A 16,169-nucleotide genomic window follows, 5' to 3' on the forward strand; every position below is an offset into this window, starting at 1 on the left:
TCATTTAAAATGTGTTTTTTTTTTTTTTTCCTTCTTTTCCTATTTTTATTTGGTTTTTATTTAGGTTTTTATTTATTTGTTTATTTATTTATTAAAAATATTTGTTTTTTTTTTAATTTGTTTTTTATTTATTGATTTTTAAAAAATATTTATTTGTTTTTTGTTATTTTTTTAAATTTATTTGGTTTTTTAAATTTATTTGGTTTTTTTATTTATTTTTATTTATTTGGGTTTTTTGTTATTTTTTTTGTTTTTGTTTTTTTATTTGTGTTTTTTTATTTGTGTTTTGTTTTGTTTTTGTATTTTAATTTTTTTAATTTATTTGGGTTTTTAAAGTTATTTGGGGTTTTCATTTATTTGGGTTTTTTTATTTAATTTTTAAAATTTATTTGTGGTTTTTTTATTTCTTGGAGTGTTTTATTTCTCGGGGTTTTTATTTCTTGGGGGTTTTGTTTTTATTTTTTTATTTCTTTGGGGTTTCTTTTATTTCTTTGGGTTTTTTTTTGTGGGTTTTTTTGTTTGTTTGGCGTTTTTTTCTTTGGCTGTTTTTGTAATTTCTTTGGATTTTTTAAAAATTTCTTTTATTTCTTTGGCTTTTTTTGTAAATTTCTTTGGCTTTTTTTGTTTTTTTTTGTATTTTTTTTTTGTTTTTTTTGGTTTTTTTTTTTGTAAATTTCTTTGGCTTTTTTTTTTTGTTTTTTTGTTTTTTTTTTTGTTTTTTTTGGTTTTTTTTTTTGTAAATTTCTTTGGCTTTTTTGTTTTTGTAATTTCTTTGGTTTTTTGTTTTTGTAAATTTCTTTGGCTTTTTTATGGTGGTTTTTTGTAAATTTCTTTGGCTTTTTTATTTCTTTTTTTTTATGTTTTTATTTTCAATTATATTTTTGGTATTATCCCCCTTTCCTTTTGCATTCCTGCACTGCTGGAGCTTGGCTGTTGCCTTCCCCTCCGCTTGCTCCTTTCTCCCTGCTGGAGCTCGAAGTGGACTTTAGGGACGATGCTGCTTTGTACCGTGCTGCTCTGGGATGATTTCTCCTCCTCTTGTGTTTTTTTGGCTGCCTACCCGGATCTCTTCTCTGCCTTCTCTCGCCTCCTCTGCCTTCTCCTCCTCCTGCCTGGTTTGCTTTGGGCTCAGCTTTCTCCAGACCTGAATAGACTAAAGGAGAGATACGCCAGGACTAAGAGGGACATCCTGGCTTTAAGAGTTGGGGGGAGAGACATGCAGGAGCTGAAGCAGAAGTACGATTGGAAGGTACCGTCCCCCTCCTCCATCCCTTTGTCCCTTCATCCCCCTAAATTTTCCATGATGGTTGGAGGCTGGGGGGTTGGAATTCATCCAGGCTGACTTCATCCCACTTTTATCCCCCAGAAGAGATCGAAAAGTGGACTTAAGCACCACGAAGCTGCCTCTGGTGTCCATCTGTCTTGCAGCTCCCGTTTGCTTGCCCAAACCTTTTGCTTGTTGGGTGTTTTGTTTTCTTTTAAGGGGCGTTTGGATGAAGCCAAGGTTGCCCACGGGGGATAGATGGACCTGAGAAGGTTTTTTTGCCCCTGATACAGGGTGTGGAAATCAGGTGGGGAGGGAGATTCTTGGGAGGTATAGAAACAGCACAAAGCCTTTCCCAGCCTCAAACCCTCCAGGTTGGCCTATTCCTGGCCAGTTTGGGCTTGGGAAGGTGGACCCCAGTGTCAGCTTGGGCTATAAAAATGCTGTGATGTGAGGTGTGAAAGGCCACCACAGCCCCCTTTGCTCCCTCACACACAAACCCCCAGCTGTGAGGAGGGGATGGATGGATGTGCTTGTGCCTCCCTTCCTTCCTCCTTGCTTCTGCTGCTGCATGCTGCTGCTTTGCCTGTGCCTGCTTGCCTGTGGCTGTGTCCCTGTGGAGCCAGGAGAGATGCTGGAGCATCCTTCTTCCTCAGCCGTATGCCTCCTCTTCCTCCCCATTGGGCTGTGCAGGAAAGAAGGGGATGGTTCCTGCAGGAGATATCTCCAAGGGGGTGATACCTCTGCATCTGGAGCCAAAAGGAGGAATGATGCTCAGAGGGTCTCCCACAGGGTGGTACCACTCTAGCTGGACTCCAGATGGGGAGTGATGATTGGAGGGGACTATGCTCAGGGAAGATGTCCTCAAGAGCTGATGTATCCAGAACTAAAATGGGGAATGGTGTTTGAAGATGTCCCCAAGGGGTAGAAGAACTCTCTCTGAACCCAAAATGGGGAACAGTGCTTGGAGGGAACAGTGATCAGAGGAGATGTCCCCTAGGGTATGGCTACTACTGTATCTGGAGCCAGAAAGAGGGACAGTGCTTAGAGGAGATGTCCCCAGGGGGATGGTACCACTCCATCTGGAACCAAAATGGGGAATGTTTTTTGGAGGAGATGTTCTCAAGGGACCACTCTACCTGGATCCCAAATGGGAGATGATGCTCAGAGGAGACGTCCTCAAAGGGATGGCATTGCTGTATCTAGACCTAAAATGGGTGATGATGCTTGGAGGAGGTGTCCCCAAAGGGATGGTGCCTCTGCATCTGGATCTGAAATGGGGAATGATGCTCAGAGGGGATGTCCTCGTGGGGATGGTACCACTCTATCTGGATCCCCAAATGGGGAATGATGCTTAGAAGGGACAGTGCTCAGAGGAGATGGCCTCAAGGGGATGGCACTGGTGTATTCAGACTTAAAATGGGTGATGATGCTTGGAAGAGGTGTCCCCAAGGGGATGGTGCTCTGCATCTGGATCTGAATTGGTGGATGATGCTCAGAGGGGGATGCCCTCCTGGGGCGAACGAGATTGCTGTATCCAGACCCAAAATGGGGTCCTAGTGCTGCCTTGAGCCTCCTGGTCCCTCTCATCCCCTTGTCCAGATGACCCAACTGATGAAAGCAGCCAAAAGTGGCACCAAGGATGGTTTGGAGAAGACCAGGATCGCTGTGATGAGGAAAGTGACCTTCCTGCACCGGAAAGAGGCACCAGGTCAGTGAGGAAATCCTCTCCCTTTGCTTCTGAGAGCCAAAAAAAGGCCTTTTTTGAGGGTATTAAGGGAAAAACCAAATAATTCCATGTGAATCCTCATGGCTTTCAGCTTTTCCTTTGCTGATTTATGTTCTGTGGTTTAAGCTTTTGCTCGATTTATTTCTTCCACTCTTTGCATCCATGCGCAAGCTTGGTCGGTTCGGCTCGCTCCTTGCTCCAACCACCCATGGCCATTTGGGACCAGTGGACCCCCGCCATGCCCAGCACCCATGGGTGCCCCCCACTTGGACACAGAGCAGGATCTACCCTAAAATACTGATTTTTTTTTCTTTTTTTTTTGTGGGGGGGAGGTGTTTTTCTTAACCCTCCTGCTGTTGTGTAGGGGATGGGGAGCGGAGGAGGAGGGCGGCGGAGGTGGAAAAGCAACCTCCTGGCCGCCGGAGCTCGAGGGTCTCCCTGGAGCATCACAGGGGAGGTAGGATCCCAATAGGTGGCCTTGGACCTTGGGCCAAGGCTTCCTGGGGGATCCAATGTGTGTGTTCCAGCCTTGCTGCATGTACCCAGCGTGGCTTAACTTCCCTGAGGTGTTTTTTTTTTTTTTTTTGTTTGTTTGTTTGGGGGGGTGGTGGAGATTTGTCCCTGAGGTGTGGGAGGGAATCCCATCAGCCAGGCTGCTGCAGGAGCATCCCATCCCCTGGGCATGAAGATGAGGAGGAGGTCTTGGAGCTGGCAGCCAAGGGTGACGAATCCTCCCTGCCCAAAATTAGGGAAGGAAAAAGGTCACCCAGCCGCCAGCAGCCCTCCCCTGCAGCCTCAGCCAGCCCTCCCCCTGGGCAGCTATTAATAGGTGGTGGGGATGGGGCTGGGGTGGCCGTAGCAGGGCCTTGAGGCCATGTGGAAGAAGAGGCTGTCCAGCCATCAGGATGCCATCTTGGCTCGCTCCTACTCCTCCTCCTCAGCTGCTTCAGCCTCGGGTAAGGGGTCACCAGGCTGCCCAACCGATGCTTGCCTCTTGCCTTCTCCATTTTCTTCTTCCTGCTGCTTTTGGCTCCTTTTTTTCTCTCTCCCCCTCCCCCCCCCTCCATTTTCCCCTGCTCTTACCCACTCTTGGAGCAAGGAGGAAAGGGATTTTTACCCCACCCCCAGCCAAGGTGGGTTTTGTGTTCAGGGAGGCTTTTTATCTCCTCCCTGCAGGGAGCCTGCGGGGTCACTGCTGGCAGCCTGACTCATGCTGGTGTCCGGTGACAGTGGCTGGAGCCTGGGGAGGGACACACAATGCTGGGAGGACACTGGGATCCATCACTGCTCACAGCTCCAAACCTAAACCCATCCCCAGCCAAGCTGCTGATGGAGCCATGAGGGCTTCTTTAGACCCCCTCAAAAAACTCTAACATTGGGGTTTTTTGGCATTTGGTTGTGGCTTTTCTTCCCCCCTACAGGGGACTCGGAGGAGGAGGACACAGGTTTCCTGGAGGTCACAGTCTCTGACATGAAGCATCCCCCACCAGAGCTGGGCCCCATGCCTGAAGGGCTGAGCCCACAGCAGGTTGGCGTGGGGTGGGTTGTTGGGGGGCTTGGGGGTGGGGTTTTGGGTGGGTTGGGCACAGCTTCCCCTTTTGTGGTTGAGCAACCGGGGAAAGGGCGAGTCAGCAGAAAGCAATGCTGCTGTGTCAGCACTTCTGCAGGGTACTGAGCCCATGTTGCAACCCCCCCTCCCAGATTGTGTTATCTTGGGGACACACACACACCACAGTGACCTTCTTGTGGCCTTCCAGTATCTTAAGGGGGGGCTACAAGAAAGCTGGGGAGGGACTTTTTAGGGTATCAGGGAGTAATAGGACTGGGGGGAATGGGAAAAAAATAGAAATGGGTAGATTCAGATTGGATGTTAGGAGGTTTTTCACCTTGAGGGTGGTGAGAGACTGGCACAGGTTGCCCAGGGAGGTGGTGGAAGCCTCATCCCTGGAGGTTTTTGCAGCCAGGCTGGATGTGGCTGTGAGCAACCTGCTGTGGTGTGAGGTGTCCCTGCCCATGGCAGGGGGGTTGGGACTGGCTGAGCCTTGAGCTCCCTTCCAACCCTAACAATTCAATGGTTCTGTGGGTTGGGTTGAGGAGGGAGCTTCTTTACAGTGAGGGTGCTGGAGCCCTGGCAACAAATTCAATGGTTCCATGATGCTCTGACCCTGACTGTACCTTTGCCACTGCAGGTGGTCCGGCGCCACATCCTGGGCTCCATCGTGCAGAGCGAGCGGAGCTATGTGGACTCCTTGAAACGCATCCTGCAGGTGGGGGGAACCCCCCTTTTATTTGGGGGGGGTGTTTGGGAGGGGATGTGATGGTTTTAAAGACTGCCTTTTTAATTTTTCTTCACAAAGATTGAGCAGAGAAGGCGAAGGAATGTAAATAAGTCACTCTTGGGTGTAAGAAAAGCAAAATAATGATGATTCTAAACGCTTCCATTGGAGAGGGAGAAATGTTTAAGAATCTCTACTCAAAACAAGGTTGGGGAGTTTGGGCAGCCTGGTTCTCAGCTTGCTTGCTGGGCTTCTGTCTGTCTGCTGCTTCTTTTCTGGCTGAAGATAACACACTGACCTTGACAAGCTAAGCCTAACAGCCTCTCTGCTTCTTGACTCTCTGCCTTCTGCCAGGGGGGTCTGGGGGGATGCCTCCTGGTTTCAGGGGGGAAGCAAAGGGGGCTTGGTTGTGCTTTTCTGTTGGTTGTGCATATTTGTGAATGGTGTCTGTTTGGCTACAAGAAAGCTGGGGAGGGACTTTTTAGGATATCACATAGTGATAGGATTAAGGGGAATGGAATAAAGCTGGAAGTGGGGAGATTCAGGCTGGATGTGAGGAAGAAGTTCTTCCCCATGAGAGTGGTGAGAGCCTGGAATGGGTTGTGCAGGGAGGTGGTTGAGGCTCCATCCCTGGAGGTGTTTGCAGCCAGGCTGGATGAGGCTCTGGCCAGCCTGATCCAGTGTGAGGTGTCCCTGCCCATGGCAGGGGGGTTGGAACTGGCTGAGCCTTGAGGTCCCTTCCAACCCTGACTGATTCTAGGATTCTATATTCATTGCATTTCATCATAGATTGTAGATTTGCTTTCATTTGCTTCCAGACTGAGCTAGCCTGCTTATTGTTGGTGTGGGAGGGGGATTTCAGCCCTCACACTACTGCAATTCATTATTTTTGGTGCTAAAAACCACCTTTAAAACTATCACAGGGGGGTGTAGGGATGTGTAAAAGCTACACAGGGTGTAGGGAGGTGTAGGGATGTGTAAAACCTTCACAGGGTCTAGGGAGGTGTAGGAATGTGTAAAAGCTACACAGGGTGTAGGGAGGTGTTGGGATGTGTAAAACCTTCACAGGGTCTAGGGAGGTGTAGGGATGTGTAAAACCTTCACAGGGTGTAGGGGAGGTGTAGGGATGTGTAAAACCTGCACAGGGTGTAGGTGGTGTGTAGGGATGTGTAAAACCTACACAGGGTGTAGGGGGGGTGTAGGGATGTGTAAAACCTACACAGGGTGTAGGGAGGTGTAGGGATGTGTAAAACCTACACAGGGTGTAGGGAGGTGTAGGGATGTGTAAAACCTACACAGGGTGTAGGGGGGGTGTAGGGATGTGTAAAACCTACACAGGGTGTAGGGGGTGTGTAGGGATGTGTAAAACCTACACAGGCTGTAGGGAGGTGTAGGGATGTGTAAAACCTACACAGGCTGTAGGGGAGGTGTAGGGATGTGTAAAACCTACACAGGGTGTAGGGGAGGTGTAGGGATGTGTAAAAGCTACAAAGGGTGTAGGGGAGGTGTAGGGATGTGTAAAACCTGCACAGGGTGTAGGGATGTGTAAAACCTGCACAGGGTGTAGGGATGTGTAAAACCTGCACAGGGTGTAGGGGAGGTGTAGGGATGTGTAAAACCTGCACAGGGTGAGGGGGGTGTAGGGATGTGTAAAACCTACACAGGGTGGAGGGGGGTGTAGGGATGTGTAAAACCTACACAGGGTGGAGGGAGGTGTAGGGATGTGTAAAACCTACACAGGGTGGAGGGGAGGTGTAGGGATGTGTAAAACCTACACAGGGTGGAGGGGAGGTGTAGGGATGTGTAAAACCTACACAGGGTGGAGGGGAGGTGTAGGGATGTGTAAAACCTACACAGGGTGGAGGGAGGTGTAGGGATGTGTAAAACCTACACAGGGTGGAGGGAGGTGTAGGGATGTGTAAAACCTACACAGGGTGGAGGGAGGTGTAGGGATGTGTAAAACCTACACAGGGTGGAGGGAGGTGTAGGGATGTGTAAAACCTACACAGGGTGGAGGGAGGTGTAGGGATGTGTAAAACCTACACAGGGTGGAGGGGAGGTGTAGGGATGTGTAAAACCTACACAGGGTGGAGGGAGGTGTAGGGATGTGTAAAACCTACACAGGGTGGAGGGGAGGTGTAGGGATGTGTAAAACCTACACAGGGTGGAGGGGAGGTGTAGGGATGTGTAAAACCTACACAGGGTGGAGGGGAGGTGTAGGGATGTGTAAAACCTACACAGGGTGGAGGGGAGGTGTAGGGATGTGTAAAACCTACACAGGGTGGAGGGGAGGTGTAGGGATGTGTAAAACCTACACAGGGTGGAGGGGAGGTGTAGGGATGTGTAAAACCTACACAGGGTGGAGGGGAGGTGTAGGGATGTGTAAAACCTGCACAGGGTGGAGGGGAGGTGTAGGGATGTGTAAAACCTACACAGGGTGGAGGGGAGGTGTAGGGATGTGTAAAACCTACACAGGGTGGAGGGGAGGTGTAGGGATGTGTAAAACCTACACAGGGTGGAGGGGAGGTGTAGGGATGTGTAAAACCTACACAGGGTGGAGGGGAGGTGTAGGGATGTGTAAAACCTACACAGGGTGGAGGGGAGGTGTAGGGATGTGTAAAACCTGCACAGGGTGGAGGGGAGGTGTAGGGATGTGTAAAACCTACACAGGGTGGAGGGGAGGTGTAGGGATGTGTAAAACCTACACAGGGTGGAGGGGAGGTGTAGGGATGTGTAAAACCTACACAGGGTGGAGGGGAGGTGTAGGGATGTGTAAAACCTGCACAGGGTGAGGGGAGGTGTAGGGATGTGTAAAACCTACACAGGGTGGAGGGGAGGTGTAGGGATGTGTAAAACCTGCACAGGGTGAGGGAGGTGTAGGGATGTGTAAAACCTCACAGGGTGAGGGAGGTGTAGGGATGTGTAAAACCTGCACAGGGTGAGGGAGGTGTAGGGATGTGTAAAACCTGCACAGGTGGAGGGGAGGTGTAGGGATGTGTAAAACCTGCACAGGGTGGAGGGGAGGTGTAGGGATGTGTAAAACCTGCACAGGGTGGAGGGGAGGTGTAGGGATGTGTAAAACCTGCACAGGGTGGAGGGGAGGTGTAGGGATGTGTAAAACCTGCACAGGGTGGAGGGGAGGTGTAGGGATGTGTAAAACCTGCACAGGGTGGAGGGAGGTGTAGGGATGTGTAAAACCTGCACAGGGTGGAGGGGAGGTGTAGGGATGTGTAAAACCTGCACAGGGTGGAGGGGAGGTGTAGGGATGTGTAAAACCTGCACAGGGTGGAGGGGAGGTGTAGGGATGTGTAAAACCTGCACAGGGTGGAGGGGGGCGTAGGGATGTGTAAAACCTGCACAGGGTGGAGGGGAGGCGTAGGGATGTGTAAAACCTGCACAGGGTGTAGGGGAGGCGTAGGGATGTGTAAAACCTGCACAGGTGTAGGGGGGCGTAGGGATGTGTAAAACCTGCACAGGGTGGAGGGGAGGCGTAGGGATGTGTAAAACCTGCACAGGGTGTAGGGGAGGCGTAGGGATGTGTAAAACCTGCACAGGGTGGAGGGGGGCGTAGGGATGTGTAAAACCTGCACAGGGTGGAGGGGGGCGTAGGGATGTGTAAAACCTGCACAGGGTGTAGGGGAGGCGTAGGGATGTGTAAAACCTGCACAGGGTGGAGGGTAGGATGTGTAAACCTGCACAGGTGAGGGGGCGTAGGGATGTGTAAAACCTGCACAGGGTGTAGGGGGCGTAGGGATGTGTAAAACCTGCACAGGTGTAGGGGGCGTAGGGATGTGTAAAACCTGCACAGGTGTAGGGGGTGTAGGATGTGTAAAACCTGCACAGGGTGTAGGGGAGGCGTAGGGATGTGTAAAACCTGCACAGGGTGGTAGGGGAGGCGTAGGGATGTGTAAAACCTGCACAGGGTGTAGGGGGGCGTAGGGATGTGTAAAACCTGCACAGGGTGTAGGGGAGGCGTAGGGATGTGTAAAACCTGCACAGGGTGTAGGGAGGTGTAGGGATGTGTAAAACCTCACAGGTGAGGGGAGTGTAGGATGTGTAAAACCTGCACAGGGTGTAGGGGAGGCGTAGGGATGTGTAAAACCTGCACAGGGTGTAGGGGAGGCGTAGGGATGTGTAAAACCTGCACAGGTGTAGGGAGGTGTAGGATGTGTAAAACCTGCACAGGGTGTAGGGGAGGCGTAGGGATGTGTAAAACCTGCACAGGGTGTAGGGAGGCGTAGGGATGTGTAAAACCTGCACAGGTGTAGGGGGGTGTAGGGATGTGTAAAACCTGCACAGGGTGTAGGGGGCGTAGGGATGTGTAAAACCTGCACAGGGTGTAGGGGGCGTAGGGATGTGTAAAACCTGCACAGGGTGTAGGGGGGTGTAGGGATGTGTAAAACCTGCACAGGGTGTAGGGGAGGCGTAGGGATGTGTAAAACCTGCACAGGGTGTAGGGGGGCGTAGGGATGTGTAAAACCTGCACAGGGTGTAGGGGGTGTAGGGATGTGTAAAACCTGCACAGGGTGTAGGGGAGGCGTAGGGATGTGTAAAACCTGCACAGGGTGTAGGGGGGCGTAGGGATGTGTAAAACCTGCACAGGGTGTAGGGAGGCGTAGGGATGTGTAAAACCTGCACAGGTGTAGGGGGGTGTAGGGATGTGTAAAACCTGCACAGGGTGTAGGGGAGGCGTAGGGATGTGTAAAACCTGCACAGGGTGTAGGGGAGGTGTAGGGATGTGTAAAACCTGCACAGGGTGTAGGGGGGTGTAGGGATGTGTAAAACCTGCACAGGGTGTAGGGAGGCGTAGGGATGTGTAAAACCTGCACAGGGTGTAGGGGGGTGTAGGGATGTGTAAAACCTGCACAGGTGTAGGGGGTGTAGGGATGTGTAAAACCTGCACAGGGTGTAGGGGGGCGTAGGGATGTGTAAAACCTGCACAGGGTGTAGGGGAGGCGTAGGGATGTGTAAAACCTGCACAGGTGTAGGGGGGTGTAGGGATGTGTAAAACCTGCACAGGGTGTAGGGGAGGCGTAGGGATGTGTAAAACCTGCACAGGGTGTAGGGGGGCGTAGGGATGTGTAAAACCTGCACAGGGTGGAGGGGGGCGTAGGGATGTGTAAAACCTGCACAGGGTGTAGGGGGGTGTAGGGATGTGTAAAACCTGCACAGGGTGTAGGGGGCGTAGGGATGTGTAAAACCTGCACAGGGTGTAGGGGGGTAGGGATGTGTAAAACCTGCACAGGGTGTAGGGGGGTGTAGGGATGTGTAAAACCTGCACAGGGTGTAGGGGGCGTAGGGATGTGTAAAACCTGCACAGGGTGTAGGGGGGCGTAGGGATGTGTAAAACCTGCACAGGGTGTAGGGGGGCGTAGGGATGTGTAAAACCTGCACAGGGTGTAGGGGGGCTGTAGGGATGTGTAAAACCTGCACAGGGTGAGGGGGGTAGGGATGTGTAAAACTGCACAGGTGAGGGGGGCGTAGGGATGTGTAAAACCTGCACAGGGTGAGGGGAGGCGTAGGGATGTGTAAAACCTGCACAGGGTGTAGGGGGGCGTAGGGATGTGTAAAACCTGCACAGGGTGTAGGGGAGGCGTAGGGATGTGTAAAACCTGCACAGGGTGTAGGGGGGCGTAGGGATGTGTAAAACCTGCACAGGGTGTAGGGGAGGCGTAGGGATGTGTAAAACCTGCACAGGGTGGAGGGGGGTGTAGGGATGTGTAAAACTGCACAGGTGAGGGGGGTGTAGGGATGTGTAAAACCTGCACAGGGTGTAGGGGAGGCGTAGGGATGTGTAAAACCTGCACAGGGTGTAGGGGAGGCGTAGGGATGTGTAAAACTGCACAGGGTGAGGGGTAGGATGTGTAAAACCTGCACAGGGTGTAGGGGAGGCGTAGGGATGTGTAAAACCTGCACAGGGTGTAGGGGGGCGTAGGGATGTGTAAAACCTGCACAGGGTGTAGGGGAGGCGTAGGGATGTGTAAAACCTGCACAGGGTGTAGGGGGCGTAGGATGTGTAAAACCTGCACAGGGTGAGGGGGGCGTAGGGATGTGTAAAACCTGCACAGGGTGTAGGGGGGCGTAGGGATGTGTAAAACCTGCACAGGGTGTAGGGGGGCGTAGGGATGTGTAAAACCTGCACAGGGTGGAGGGGGGCGTAGGGATGTGTAAAACCTGCACAGGGTGTAGGGGGGGCGTAGGGATGTGTAAAACCTGCACAGGGTGTAGGGGGGCGTAGGGATGTGTAAAACCTGCACAGGGTGTAGGGGGGCGTAGGGATGTGTAAAACCTGCACAGGGTGTAGGGGGGGCGTAGGGATGTGTAAAACCTGCACAGGGTGTAGGGGGGGCGTAGGGATGTGTAAAACCTGCACAGGGTGTAGGGGGGGCGTAGGGATGTGTTAAACCTGCACAGGGTGTAGGGGGGCGTAGGGATGTGTAAAACCTGCACAGGGTGTAGGGAGGTGTAAAACCTGCACGGGTAGGGAGTGTAAACCTGCACAGGGTGAGGTGTAAACCTGCACAGGGTGTAGGGAGGTGTAAAACCTGCACAGGGTGTAGGGGGCGTAGGGATGTGTAAAACCTGCACAGGGTGTAGGGAGGCGTAGGGATGTGTAAAACCTGCACAGGGTGTAGGGGGGGTAGGGATGTGTTAAACCTGCACAGGGTGTAGGGAGGTGTAAACCTGCACAGGGGTAGGGAGGTGTAAACCTGCACAGGGTGTAGGGAGGCGTAGGGATGTGTAAAACCTGCACAGGGTGGAGGGGGCGTAGGGATGTGTAAAACCTGCACAGGGTGTAGGGGGGCGTAGGGATGTGTAAAACCTGCACAGGGTGGAGGGGGGGGCGTAGGGATGTGTAAAACCTGCACAGGGTGGAGGGGGTGTAGGGATGTGTAAAAGCTGCACAGGGTGGAGGGGGGGCGTAGGGATGTGTAAAAGCTGCACAGGGTGTAGGGGGGGGTAGGGATGTGTAAAAGCTGCACAGGGTGGAGGGGGGCTGTAGGGATGTGTAAAACCTGCACAGGGTGGAGGGGGGGCGTAGGGATGTGTAAAACCTGCACAGGGTGTAGGGGGGTAGGGAGTGTAAAACCTGCACAGGTGTAGCCGGTGTAGGGATGTGTAAAACCTGCACAGGGTGGAGGCGGGGTAGGGATGTGTAAAACCTGCACAGGGTGAGCGGGTAGGGATGTGTAAAACCTGCACAGGGTGGAGGGGGCGTAGGGATGAAGCAGGGACTGGGGAGGAGGGGAGGAGGCTGATGGCATCTCCCGCAGGATTACAGGAACCCCTTGATGGAGATGGAGCCGAAGGTGCTGAGTGCCCGGAAGTGCCAGGTGGTGTTCTTCCGGCTGAAGGAGATCCTGCAGTGCCACTCCATGTTCCAGATCGCCCTGGCCTCCCGCGTGGCCGAGTGGGACTCCACCGAGAAGATCGGAGACCTCTTCGTGGCCTCGGTGAGGAAGGCGAAAGGGTCAAGGCCAGAGGTCGTGGTCTGACCCCAAGCTGTCAATCCATGTGGGCTTGGGCTGGAGGGGAAGGGATGGTTGAGGTGGGTTGAGGCTCCTTCCCTGGGGGTTAGATTCAAGGTGAGGCTTCTTGGTGGGTTGAAAATTCTACCCTCAATGTGAAATCAATGAATCAATAAGGGTTGGGAAAGACCTCAAGGATCATCAGGTCCAACCTGTCACCCAAGACCTCATGGCTACTAAGCCATGGCACCAAGTGCCACGTCCAATCCCCCCTTAATTGAGGCTCCTTCCCTGGGGCTTATATTCAAGGTGAGGCTTTGTGGTGGGTTGAAAATTCTGCCCCCAAGGTGAAATCACAGAATTAGTCAATAAGGGTTGGAAAAGACCTCAAGGATCATCAAGTCCAACCTGTCCCCCAAGACCTCATGACTACTAAGCCATGGCACCAAGTGCCACGTCCAATCCCCTCTTGAACACCTCCAGGGATGGTGACTCCACCACCTCCCGGGCAGCACATTCCAATGGCCAACCACTGTCTCTGTGAAGAACTTTCTCCTCACCTCCAGCCTAAACCTCCCCTGGTACAGCTTGAGACTGTGTCCTCTTGTTCTGGTGCTGGCTGCCTGGGAGAAGAGCCCAACCCCCACCTGGCTACAACCTCCCTTCAGGTAGTTGTAGACAGCAATGAGGTCACCCCTGAGCCTCCTCTTCTCCAGGCTAGAGCCAGAGCAGCTCAGGTGGAAGCAAATGGAAGCTGAAGTTCCAAGCAAAACTGCAACCTACCATGGAATGCAATGAATAGGGCCCAGAGAGTGGTGGTGAATGGTGCCACATCCAGTTGGTTGCCAGTCACCAGTGGTGTCCCCCAGGGAGCAGTGCTGGGCCCCATCCTGATCAATATCTTTATTGATGAGCTGGATTGAGTCCAGCATCAGTAAGTTTGCAGGTGACACCAAGTTAGGAGCAGCTGTGGATCTGTTGGAGGGCAGGAGGGCCCTGCAGAGGAACCTGGCCAGGCTGGCTGGGTGGGCAGAGGCCAATGGGATGAGACTGAACAAGGCTGAGTGCAGGGCTCTACACTTTGACCACAACAACCCCAAGCAGTGCTACAGGCTGGGGACAGAGTGGCTGAGAGCAGCCAGGCAGAGAGGGACCTGGGGGTGCTGGGTGAGAGTAGCTGAACATGAACCAGCAGTGTGCCCAGGGGGCCAGGAGAGCCAATGGCATCCTGGCCTGGATCAGGAATGGTGTGGCCAGCAGGACAAGGGAGGTTATTCTGCCCTGTGCTCAGCACTGCTCAGGACACCCCTTGAGTGCTGTGTCCAGTTCTGGGCTCCTCAATTCAAGAGAGATGTTGAGGTGCTGGAAGGTGTCCAGAGAAGGGCAACAAGGCTGGGGAGGGGTCTGGAGCACAGCCCTGAGAGGAGAGGCTGAGGGAGCTGGGGGTGTTCAGCCTGGAGAAGAGGAGGCTCAGGGCAGACCTCATTGCTGTCTACAGCTCCCTGAGGGGAGGTTGTAGCCAGGTGGGGGTTGGGCTCTGCTCCCAGGCACCCAGCAGCAGAAGGAGGGGACACAGTCTCAAGCTGTGCCAGGGGAGGTCTAGGCTGATGTTAGGAGGAAGTTCTTCAGAGAGAGATTTGCCATTGGGATGTGCTGCCCAGGAGGTGGTGGAGTCATCATCCCTGGAGATGTTCAAGAGCAGCCTGGATGAGGCACTTAGTGCCATGGTCTGGTTGATTGGATAGGGCTGGGGGATAGGTTGGGCTGGATGGTCTTGGAGGTCTCTTCCAAACTGGTTGATTCTATGAATATGTACAAAATATGCAGGATTTACAATATTTACAGGCATTTACAATTAAGAAACAGCACAAGGATCCCCCCTGGCCAAAGATCAGCTTCTCCCCCTGCCTCCCCTGTGCCAAAGGGACAAGAGAAAGGAGCAGAGAAAGTTGCTGTTAGGCTTAGCCAAAACAATGCAGCCAAGGTCAAGCAGAAGCAAGTGAGTCTCTCCCAGAGTGAAGAAGTGAGAAGAGAGATTGTTTTGGGAAGTAAATCTTATGGTAGGTGTCTCTCCACTGGGATTGTTTAGAGTGATGTTTATTTTCCTATCTGCTCCCAGTAGTGATTTATTTGCATTTTACTGCTTTCTGCTCAAGATTTGTGAAATTTTTTTTTAAAGCATAGCCTAAAACTACCACAGGCTTGATGAGGCCCTGGGTAACCTGGTTAAGGATGTCCCTGCTGGCTGCAGGGAGGTTGGACTGGATGACCTCTGGAGGTCCCTTCTGGCCTGGACCATTTTGTGATGGATGAGAAGCTGGCCAGGAGCAGGCAGTGTGAGCTTGCAGCACAGAAGGCAAATCACATGCTGGGCTGCATCCAAAGCAGCATTGCCAGAGAGGTGATTCTGCCTCTCTGCTCTGCTGAGACCTCACCTGGTGTACTGTGTACAGGTCTGGAGCCCTCGATGTGGAAAGCCCATGGACCTGGTGGAGCAAGTCCAGAGGAGGCCTTAGAGCAGCCTTCCAGTACCTGAAGGAGAGCTACAGGGGAGGGACTTTGGACAGGGATTTGCAGTGACAGGATGAGAGGCAATGGCTTTGAGCTAGAAGAGGGGAGCTTGAGACTGCAGATGAGGAAGAAATTCTTTTGAGTGAGGGTGGGGAGACACTGGAACAGGTTAACAGGTTTCCCAGGGAGGCTATGGATGTCCCCTCCCTGGAGGTGTTCAGTGCCAGGTTGGATGAAGCCTTGAGCACCCTGGGCTGGTGGGAGGTGTCCCTGCCCATGGCTGGGGATTGGGACTGGATGCTCTTGAAGGTCCTTTCCAATCTAAACCATTCTGTGATTCTATGCCTGCTACCAAACCTCTCCTTGGACCTCTCTCCAGGCTAGTGGGGTGGGGTTGGAGGATTGAAATGACACAGCCCCAACCTGGGTTATCCCCAGCATTATCAGCACCACGCCAGAAATACCCAAGGACCCCCATTCTTTGCTGCCCTCCCCTTTTGGGGGGAGCCCCCATTCCATCACAGCTCTTCTTGCCTTTCCCCAGTTCTCCAAGTCGATGGTGCTGGATGTCTACAGTGACTACGTCAACAACTTCACCACTGCCATGTCCCTCATCAAGAAGGCTTGTCTTACCAAACCTGCCTTCCTTGACTTCCTCAAGGTCAGCAGGACCCAGATGTGGGAGCACAGTGCTGCTGGGTCACTACTATGGCTGCAAACTCCTCTTTTTGTTGCTTGCCTTTCCCCCCCACAGAAGAGGCAGATGGCTAGCGCCGACCGGGTCACGCTCTACGGGCTGATGGTGAAGCCTATCCAGAGGTTCCCTCAGTTCATCCTCCTCCTCCAGGTATGGGCAAAAGGATACCTGCCCCCACCTTGCTTTGCACCTGTACTCAGCACTGGTTAGGCCACACCTTGAG

The 16,169-nt window shown here is 52.5% G+C and overlaps 1 protein-coding gene across 1 annotated transcript in view; it reads left to right on the forward strand.

Moving 5' to 3' along the window:
* Positions 1 to 16,169, forward strand: part of LOC128980317 (rho guanine nucleotide exchange factor 10-like protein) — a gene marked incomplete at its 5' end in the record, with an annotated part of 48,764 nt that overhangs the window by 12,314 nt on the left and 20,281 nt on the right. The window contains 9 exons of the mRNA XM_054398780.1: positions 1,133 to 1,249; positions 2,867 to 2,975; positions 3,358 to 3,450; positions 3,935 to 3,949; positions 4,415 to 4,521; positions 5,183 to 5,260; positions 12,544 to 12,723; positions 15,794 to 15,910; positions 16,004 to 16,096. Of these exons, the coding sequence (XP_054254755.1) occupies positions 1,133 to 1,249; positions 2,867 to 2,975; positions 3,358 to 3,450; positions 3,935 to 3,949; positions 4,415 to 4,521; positions 5,183 to 5,260; positions 12,544 to 12,723; positions 15,794 to 15,910; positions 16,004 to 16,096 (909 nt within the window). The remainder of the gene's footprint in view (positions 1 to 1,132; positions 1,250 to 2,866; positions 2,976 to 3,357; positions 3,451 to 3,934; positions 3,950 to 4,414; positions 4,522 to 5,182; positions 5,261 to 12,543; positions 12,724 to 15,793; positions 15,911 to 16,003; positions 16,097 to 16,169) is intronic.

This window comes from Indicator indicator, unplaced genomic scaffold (assembly GCF_027791375.1).
Source record: "Indicator indicator isolate 239-I01 unplaced genomic scaffold, UM_Iind_1.1 iindUn_scaffold_107, whole genome shotgun sequence".
NCBI lineage: Eukaryota > Metazoa > Chordata > Aves > Piciformes > Indicatoridae > Indicator > Indicator indicator.